This window comes from Nesoenas mayeri (assembly GCF_963082525.1).
Source record: "Nesoenas mayeri genome assembly, chromosome: 4".
Taxonomy (NCBI): Eukaryota; Metazoa; Chordata; class Aves; order Columbiformes; family Columbidae; genus Nesoenas; species Nesoenas mayeri.
This window is the reverse complement of record NC_137540.1, coordinates 76,187,808-76,198,072: the sequence shown is the minus strand read 5'-3', so window position 1 is coordinate 76,198,072 and position 10,265 is coordinate 76,187,808. Positions and strand designations below refer to the sequence as shown.

Below are 10,265 nucleotides of genomic sequence, written 5' to 3'. Positions count from 1 at the left end.
GGGCTTGGCTCATTTTCTTCAGGACAGGCTGGGCTCCTGGGCCAGGATTACTTGAGCCGGTAAGAGCACGTAGGAGCGAGTCTTTCCCAGTTTACCCCAGTGCTTCGTTATTTGTTTGGCAACATATCAGCACGACAAGGGCCACAGTGCTCCCTCTCACATGGGTCCCGAAGAGACAGAGCTGAGCAGAGGGAGCACGTGGCCAGGACAGGGCTCCAGCTCCCGACCCTGCCCAGCGTCCCCACATTCCCTTTGTCACGTCCCTTCTGGCCTAAGGTCCCCAAGATGGTTCAAGATCAGGCTGGACGGAGCTCTGAGCAACCTGAGCTGGTGAAGATGTCCCTGCTCATGGCAGGGGGGGCACTGGGGGAGCTGGGAAGGTCCCTTCACCCCAAACTGTTCTGTGATGCCTGAACATGTGGGGTGCCCAAGAAGGAGGACGGGATTAGTCTCCAATCCAGCTCGTCAGTCTCCTCCCACACCTCACCCTGAGTCAGGCAGCTGGTTCTTTGCTGCCTTTTCAAGAGGGACCACACTGACCTTTCTCTGGGATTTCATTGATGTCCCATTGGGAATTCCTGCAGCATCACCACCCCAAGGAAGCCCCACCAGGCCGGGGTTGGCTGTCCTGGGGGTTTTCACATCACGAAGGGTGCGATGTGGACACCTCAACCAGCGCTTTAACCTCCGCGCTCCCTCCTCCTGAGCCCCCGTGACTTCCCCAAACTTCAAAGAGATCCCAGTCTTGGCTTAGGAAAAATACAGACATGGAGCAGCCAGCAAAGTTTAATGAGGAATTAATACAGTAACTGCTTTGCCGAAAAGCGGGGGGTGCGTCCAGCCCTGGGGCTGCCGTTTCCCCGCCTCCCCTGGGAGGGATCCCGGGCGGCACCGGAAAATCACGGTCAACGCGCTGTCAAACGGCAAAGTTTCTTGGACAACTATTTTTGTGGGTTATTATGGATGTCACAAAAAAGCCTCAGATGCATTTTAAAGCGCTAAAATGCCATCTTGAGGCAAAAGTTAACCATGTGCCAAGGCGCAGTCGGCATCGGTTGCTGGTAAAGCCGGCACGGTTACATCCCCTCGGACCACAAAGGATGTGCGGATGGGCCGGAGCCCACGCGCACCGCGGCAGTGGGGCAGGACCCACTTCTCCCCACTCCTGGCAGCTTCAGAGCCCCCTCACACACCATCTTCTGAGCAGCTACCTTGGAAAAGTGCTTATTTACACCATCAACGCCACCAAAGTCCCCCAATCCTGGTTTTTGGGTAGGTCACACACCCAGCAAGCGGCCGAGCGTGGCAGGCTCCGCTCACCCATCAGACACCCTGCCAGATACCGCTTAGCGCAATTAGTAGTTCAGGTACCAAAACAAAAGCCCCAAACCGTTCATTTGCACTCAAACCTGCAGCTCACTCGGTGCTCCTGCTGTCAGCAAGCAGCAGTGGTGGCCGTGGCACAGGTGTCCGTCCTCGTCCCCTTCCCTGCTCGGATCATTGGCGCATAAGACAGCGGCAAACTGTCCTGGTTTTGTTAAAAACAAGTTTCTCTTTCAGTGAATTTGCCTGTCAGCTAAAGCCTTCATATTAACTGCATTTTCCTGGAGAACCAGACATAAACCTAGCAATGGAATGCAAACTTATTGCTAAGCATGGATGGACATCTTGGAGAGGGGCAACGAGAAACAAGTGACCAAGAAACTGATCAGCTGTGTATAACATTCCATTCACGTGAATACTTCATATAAAGTGGGAGATCACAAGGATCTCGTCCCTTTTCCCTATGGCGACATTAGGAGAGGACCTTGCGAGTCGTCCCTGTGAACTGAGGCCAGTGACAGACTGAATCCAGCTCCGGTTGGCTGCAGAGTCCAGTCCAGGACTTCAGGTGCCAGCTCTGCAGTTGCTGAGACTTTCCAGATTGGTTTTGTATATTTTGTATTATTTTCTCTATTCTTATTAGTAGCATTAGTAAAACATTGTTAATTTATCCCAATCTCTTCTCTCTGTCCCTCTTTCCCTCCCTATCGCCTGTCCTGAGTGGGAAGGGGAGAGAGGGAGGGGCAAAAGGGGGAAGTGTGGGGGAGAGGGGGTTAACAATACATCTGCCAGGGTTTGATTGTCACCCCGCAATCTAAACCCTCGACACAAACCCACCGCAGGCACCTCTGCAGAAGGTAACTGAGCAGCCCAGCTCTTGCCGGGTGTTTTAAGCTCTTGGTGAGCACAGAAAACCAGCAGGAGAAGCTGATGGACCTTCAGGCATAAATGACCCCAGAGGGACCAGTGACCGCCCTCTACTCGGGACCCAACCTCTCCAGGCACCGCTATTCGGTGTTGGCCATCCCAACCGTCTCAAGGTGATGACTCGTTAACAGAATCTCTCACTCTTCAAATTTAAGCTCTTTGGGAGAGGAGCACAGCTGCTGTGAGCCCAGGGGAGTTCACAGCATTCACAAATGGGTCCTATCCAACACAGAAAACTCCCCTTTCCAGCTGGAAGGGGAAGGCAGCACAGTCCAACCTAAACCACCACGATGCGAACAGCCCATCCCCATGTCCCACCTCTGCTCGCTCCTCCCCACTGACACTCGCTTTAATGTTTTGCTCCAGATTAAGATTCCTCATTCGCGATTCTGCTTAAAACCAGCATTTAGTGCTGAGTAAGAGCAACTGAGATCTGGTCCAGCCAGCTCTGCTGGGCTCTAGTACTAAATGGCTACAGGGCATTAATCAGCTTCAGGCTCTTAATGAGTGATGGCTGCTAACGACCTTCCCAGCTGCCAGAAGGCTGAGGGGTTGAAGTTCCTTCCCCAGGGGACGGAGATGCCAAAGGAGCTGCTGGGCTTAGGCAGAGCCCTGAATTGCACTAATAGCACCTGAACAGGTGGAGGAACAGCTTTGAGAGCTCTTCAAACCCACTGAGATAGAAGCATTTTGGTTGGAAAAGACCCTCAGGATCAGAGTAAAATCATAACCCAGCCCTGTCCCTGCCCCATGTCCTGAGAACCTCATGTCCGTCTGTCCAACCCTCCAGGACGGTGACTCCAGCACTGCCCTGGGCAGCCTGTTCCAATGCCCCACAGCCCTTTGGGGAAGAAACTGTTCCCCACATCCAACCTCAACCTCCCCTGGTGCAACTTGAGGCCGTTTCCTCTGCTCCTGGTGCTTGTTCTGGGGAGCAGAGCCCAACACCCTCCGTGCTACAGATAATAATTCTATTTAATACAGTTTTTCTCACCATGAAATGCCGATCCCAATGATGAAGGTGGTGAGAAGTCCAGACCACTTCTATTTTAAAATTCCCTTCTTCTATTCTTGTTTAAACCACATTCTTACAACCGCTCTGAATTCTCTTATCACAGTTGGAGTTTGGGGGGTGACAGAGGAGCAGTGGGACATGGGGTGTTTGGGATAATGAGACAAAGGACTGAGCTGGAAAGTACCAGAATTAGCGTTAATTAAATCAATCACCAGGGATGGTGACTCCAGCACTGCCCTGGGCAGCCTGTTCCAATGCCCCACAGCCCTTTGGGGAAGAAATTGGTCCCACATCCAACCTCAACCTCCCCTGGCGCAACTTGAGGCCGTTTCCTCTTATCCAGCCCCATTCCCTTCTCCATCTTCCTTCCCCAGTGATGATGGGGCTCACAGGGTGCTGGACCCCCAAAAAAGAGCAGCTCTCGGCCACACCAGCAAACTGGTCCCAGTCCCGAGCTGCTGCCCACGTGGTCCAAGCCACCAGGAATCGGGAAGGTGATTTCAGCAAGACCCTGGTTGCTCCACACCCGTCGTGACCTACACATCAGCGTCAGGACGCAGCAAAACGAAGGTTGTGTTTGGCTGGGAAACAAGGTAGGTGAACGTGAATCTTTTCTTGGAGGGAAGGAAACCAGAAGCGATGGAGCTTCTGGAATCCAAATATCTCATCCCAGATCATTTTCCCTCAACATGTGCAGCCCAAGGAAGCTAAAGATACAAAGACAGAACTTAAACCCATCTTGTTTTGTAAGATTCCAGTTCTCCTCCTCCAAAACCCTTTTACTGAAGTTTCCTTTCCACTGCCCGTCCCCATTCCAGACAAATTTAGGGCTGGTAAGGAGATGGAATAACCCACCCCACAAAAAGCCCCGTTTCCCCTCTCTGACAAAGGATTCAGCGCAACGAGGAGCCGAGGACGGTGTATTTATTCCTCTAGAGGGAAACCTCCGCTCGCAGCAGCCCGATGCGACAGCTCTGCTGCATCCAAACGCTGACTCACCCTCCTCCTCCTCCTCCTCCCGGAGCCCAGCACAGCTCCACCAGCCAAAATAAATAGCGGGTACCTTTCTGCCCTCGTTTATTTGTTTGGCAGCACTTCACAGACGTGTTTGAGCCTCTTGGCGCAAAATAAAATGATAATAAAATACCGGTGCAGAAAGGGGGTGGGAGGAGATGGGTACAGACATTTTTCTGCAGGGTGGGAATGCATAGGGAAGGGGTCGGAGAATATCTGTAAATGTTGCTTTTAAATAGCAATTTTGGATTGAAAGTAATGGGTTTAGCTAGCTGTGCAATAATCGTTTTGCTTTCCCCTTCTCCTCACCTGCCCATCATCCCAACTATAACAAAGTGCTGCTTTCTAGAGATTTGCTTCAAAACCACAGGAATCAAAATAAAATATGAGAGATGGGGTCTGGTGGGTGCAAAGTGGTGACCCCCATACCCATTTTTAGGGGGCTGAGCTTTACCTGGACGGCTCCAAAGCAGATTTGTCTCACCAGGGCTGAGCTGGTGCCAATTTAGGATCTGATTGATCATCCAGCTCCATCCCTGATCGCTTGGACTCGGTGGCTGATCCAACGCGGATGTGAAGTTTTGCAGATATAAGAGCAGAGATATAAGAGCAGAGTGGATATAAGAGTGGATATAAGAGCGGATATAAGAGCAGAGACACGTGATGGACCCATCACCGTTATCCAGACGCTCTGGTCCTCATGGCGCGATGCTCCTCTCATCAAATCCCACGCTCTGCTCTGAACGTCCCCGTTAATGGCGTTTGGAGGGGACTGTCCCATGCATTGGTGTCCACAGACCACGACAAGCCCCCCTGCTCCCCCAGCCTGTCCAGGGACCGCGCTCCCATCGTTCCAAACCTTCTGAATCCCAGCATTTAGAAAACAACACTTTGTAGTGAGGAATGAAATTTAACAAGGGCAAGTGTAGAGTCCTGCATCTGGGCAGGAACAACCCCAGGTTCCAGTATAGGTTGGGAAATTACATATTAGAGAGCAGTGTAGGGGAAAGGGACCTGGGGGTCCTGGGGACAGCAGGGTGACCATGAGCCAGCACTGTGCCCTTGTGGCCAGGAAGCCAATGGGACCTGGGGTGTATTACAATGGGGGTGGTCAGTAGATCGAGAGAGGTTCTCCTGCCCCTCTGCTCCGTCCTGGTGAGACCCCATCTAGAATATTGTGTCCAGTTCTGGACCCCTCAGTTCCAGCAGGACAGGGAACTGCTGGAGAGGGTCCAGTGTAGGGCAACAAAGATGCTGAAGGGAGTGGAGCATCTCCCTTATGAGGAAAGGCTGAGGGAGCTGGGGCTCTTTAGTTTGGAGAAGAGGAGACTGAGGGGTGACCTTATTAATGTTTATAAATATATAAAGGGTGAGTGCCACGAGGATGGAGCCAGGCTCTTCTCGGTGGCAAACAATGATAGGACAAGGGGTAATGGGATCAAGCTGGAACACAAGAGGTTCCAGTTAAATTCGAGAAGAAACTTATTCTCAGTAAGGGTGACAGACACTGGCCCAGGCTGCCCAGGGGGGTTGTGGAGTCTCCTTCTGTGCAGACATTCCAACCCGCCTGGACATGTTCCTGTGTGACTTCACCTGGGCGTTCCTGCTCCAGCAGGGGATTGGACTGGATGAGCTTTTGAGGTCACTTCCAATCCCAAACATACTGTGATACTGTAATGTGAGTCGACATTCAGCCTCGCTGCTGGATCTAAGGGTACAGACTACGGCAAGAGGGGCGACCACCAAGGCGAATAGTGATTTTACATCTTCCCCCCATGAACAACACGAGGAAGGGGCTTTAACCTCCAAATGTCACTAATACAATTATTTTTACAAGACAAAGCGCATTTTCTCTTTTTTTCCCACCGCCAAGCATGAGATGCAGCCGCATTTTATCATCCCGACTCCTGCTGCAGGAAACCACCGACCTGGGGAGCTCTGATAACATTGTAGGAAACCCTGAAAATAGTTAAACCAATTGTTTCAGCCTCAGGCCTTGCCTGATATAAACCTGCTGAGCTTCTTCCTTACATACAACCCTTGACCATGCAACCTTAAAAACAACAACCCCCCAAACAGTCTTTTATTCAGGTCTCCAAAAACCAAACAAATCTTCCTCTTGTTCCCATTGAAGCCGGTTTCAAAGCCCGGTAACACCATGGATTAGCAAAGCCGGGGCCAAAAGGCCTTTGGGATCTGTTTCCCTGTCAAAAATCAGTGAATAAATATGTGTAAATAAGGGCTGAAAGCAGAAATCTCCAGCCCTCTCCCTGCGTAACGGAGCGAGCAGGTTTGTGTCTCGCAGGGCAGCACCAGTTTGGGTACATTTGCTGATAGCTCAGCAAAAAACCCATAACAGAATAAACCCCCTTTTTCTAAGGCTGAAGTTAAAACCAGCCGAAAGTCAGCGGCTTCCTTATTTTAGAAAGGGTGCGGTTGCACAAGGAGGAGCGGTTAAAGAGAAGTGGTTAACGAGAAGTGGTTAACACCAGCTGTGCCAGCCTTGTCTTAGCTGCAGGCTAATTTAAACCTGAACTCTAAAGCAGCTTCCTAATTACAGGCCTTTTAACTAATTATTGGCTGAGGTTTTGGCCTTGCAAAGGTGTCTGCTTCTGATGCTGCCCAGGTGGAACTTGACCTATCCACAGTGGGCAAAACAAAGGTGAGAAGATGCTGATAAGAACCACAAAGGTGAAGTTTCCAGCATCAGGAGAGCAGGAGGGAAAAATCCCTTCCTGCAGGTGAAAAACTGTGCAATTGAGGTCGGTTCTCTCTCCAAAGCAAAGTGAATCTGTCATCAGCGCTAGAAGTTATATGGATAACTGAAAAGCTCCTCCAGATGCAGCTGGACATGGCAGAACACCCCAGATGAGCGCTCAGACTTCTCAGTCTCGCGCTCCAGGGACCAATGCAGATGGAATTAGCCCCTGCATTCAGCCAAGACCTGAGAAACCCTTCAACAGCTTCAATTTGGATCAGCGGCCTGAGAAACCCTTCAACAGCTTCGATTTGGATCGGCGGCACAGCCCACGAGGTCATTCGGTGTAAGGAAGGAGAATGAAAATACATAAAAGTTCTGTATGGTTAGAACTGCCCGGCCAGGCAGCTCGAGCACTTCACCACGTTCTTCTCTTAATATCCACCTTAAACCTCCCTCGCTACAGTTTAAACTCATTACTTTCCATTTTCAAATTGCAAACTGCAATTAAAGCCCATTCAGACACTTATAAACACCCCAAAATGTGGCCCTGGGAGTTTGTTCCCCCCAGCGCTTGCTGCTTCAAAGCCAATTGTGATTGTTGGGGGAGAAGAGCCCAGCCAGGGGAGCTGCTCTTGCACAACTCACCCAGATTTCCCCACACACAACAGCTTCCTGCGATGGGATCCTCGACACGCCACGGCAAACCGAGTCTAAGCAAAGCCGAGCTTTAGCTTAGCTTGAAATTAAACGGTGAGCACTGATTTAACAAATAAAAAGGCTCTCTGCATCTCCATCCATCACACGAACATCGCGGTCACGGAACTTTGCTGCCTGAATCCAGCGGGATTTTCGATGGGTTTCTTTTTCATAGTGTATCTTTTCTATTCTAGGACTTAAATTGAACAGCAGGTTTATTATTGCAAGATGAAAAAGGAATTAAAAGAGTGATGAATATTCTGTCCTTCCTCCCTCCTGGCATTTAGAGACCGGAATCCTTTAGTCTCATCCAGAAACAAACCCGGTACGGGGATGTGACACCAAACAGCCACCGGGCTTTCAAGTCCCCTGGAAATTAAAGACCTGGAAGGAGGAACCACCAGTTTAACCCGTGTGGGAACCTGGTGATGCTGAATAAACCATGAGCGCCTCCTCATTACACTGAATTAAAATCCTTCTGCTTAATAAATTAGGTTCAAGTCAGCCCAGATTACAAAACCCCCATCATAATTCAACCCTCTAGATTCAACCAGCTCTCGACTGCTTGTTATTTTTCCTGGCTGCTTTTAACCCCGTTTTCTCCCTCTCCGAGCAATGTTAACGCCACATAGGGCTCTCAGCGATCTCCAGGCTCCCGGCTCGGTTCTGGACACGGGGGACGCACCGTCGCGGTAAAGCCGGCACAGAAATGGGGCGAACGCCACGTTTTGCGTCCTACAAATACAGCGCTGAGGGTCTGGAGGGATGAATCGTCACACGAAGTGAGAACTATTAGAGATTCGTCATGGGGGAGGAGACGCGGCTGGGGTGGGACGGGGAAAGGAGAGAGCAGGGCTGCGATTAGTTACTTCAGAAATATTAATAATACCTCAGGTTACCAAAGGACCGCAACCCCAGGCCAGCCCAGCCACGCAGGAGTGGGGGGTGTTAATGAAAAGAAAATGTGATTACATGTCCCCATGTCCCGCATCCCATGCTGCCTGCCAGGGAAGCTTTTTTAGCTAATTAAAGGATAACGAGCCTTTACTTCGAGGCCACAGAAACACTTGGTGTGTGAGCTCTGTGGAGGGAAACATCTCCCTCACCATGAGGGGGATCCCTCCCTTCCCCAACTGGGAAACAGAACCTGGGAGGACAAACCGAGCTGGTTTGTGGCACAAGCCAGCGGAGGATTGAGATAAATATCTCAAAGGGAGAGGTTTTTTCCATTTTAAGACCAAGGAAGCATTTCCCCGCTATCGCCATGGGGACGCGTCCTCGGGAGCGTTTAACAGCGTGGCCGCTGAAAACGGGAGGCTGGGGCAGCGATTTAATGGCCAGAACGTCACCGCCCGCCTGTCACTGACCTGGGTTTCTGAGGGGACTCTTTGGGCTCCTTGGAACCGAACCAGCTGCTGGTTTTGTTCCTCTCGTCTCCGCCGGCCGCCGTGTGGCTGGATGAGCCGGACGAGGGTCCCACCTTCTCGGCCTGGGTTTTGCTCCCCGCGTCGCTCTTGCTGCCCCCGTGGTGGAACAGGCCGCCCTTGGCTCTCTTCTCCTCTTTCCTCGTTTCCTCGGGTGGTTTGTCCTTCGTTGTCTCTGTGGAGAAGACCACGGGCGTCGCGGCTTGAGTCGGTTTGTTCTCTAAGCGGCTGTTTTCCTCCATCCTGGCTCTGCCCAGGTGGTTGCTGAGCGTGACGGCTTTCGTGGAGACCCTGAGCTCCTCCTGCAAGGCCAAGCTGGGAGGAGACGGGATGAACCTGGGCTCGTCTCTCTGCTGCGCCCTCTCGAAGCCGCTGATCCCCCAAGGCACCTCGTGGGGGTCGGGATGGAGGGGGGTGAAGCCGTGACCCTCCTCCTGCCGCCTGGGGACAGCCTGCGGGACGGCCACGGGGCTCTTCGGCGCGGGCTCGTCGCTGTAAACGTGGCTCCCGTTGATGCAGAGGGAAGAGCGGGACACGGGGTCGTTCTTTGGTTTCAGGTTTTGGATTGCTTTCGGCTCCAGGACCGGGCTGACCTGGGACACATCGTCACTCAACGCTCTCTTGTGGGTCAACTTCGGGGATGGCAAATAGTCTTTCACTGCGGGGAAACAAAGCACAAAAGAGAGGTGAGGCCGTCTGAGTAACAAGCATGACAAGCATCGTTATCACCTTGCAAACATGAAGATCTGTGAAATCATACTGGCTTTCTCCCTCCCAGGCTTTACCAGTTGATATTTAAACTATTAAAACGCAAAACACGGGTCATAATTATGTGGCTCTATGAGCTGTTCCATATTCTCCCCAAACACGTCGCTCCCCGCTGCAGGATCCGCAGAGGAGTCTCTGTAAGACAAACCAACCCCTTGTCTGAGAGGATCTGCGATCGATAATAAACGCAAGAAACTACCCAGAAGCTACTTAGAGGGCTTATGCTTCCGTGTGATTTAAGAATTTGCATGGAATAAAAGACGACGAGCCCCTGCGCTCCGCTTCGCCAGGCCAGGCTGCAGCACTGCCCGGCCCTGAGGCTGTTGCTAACGCCCAGCAGGTTTTTGGGGTTACATGGGGACCCCGGTGAGCAGGTGACACACAGCTGCTGTCCCCT

The 10,265-nt window shown here is 51.7% G+C and overlaps 1 protein-coding gene across 1 annotated transcript in view; it reads right to left on the bottom strand.

Annotated features, from left to right (window-relative positions):
• Positions 1–10,265, bottom strand: part of RAB11FIP5 (RAB11 family interacting protein 5) — a 41,919-nt gene that overhangs the window by 13,080 nt on the left and 18,574 nt on the right. Inside the window, exon 3 of the mRNA XM_080344510.1 lies at positions 9,044–9,758. Within this exon, the coding sequence (XP_080200636.1) occupies positions 9,044–9,758 (715 nt within the window). The remainder of the gene's footprint in view (positions 1–9,043; positions 9,759–10,265) is intronic.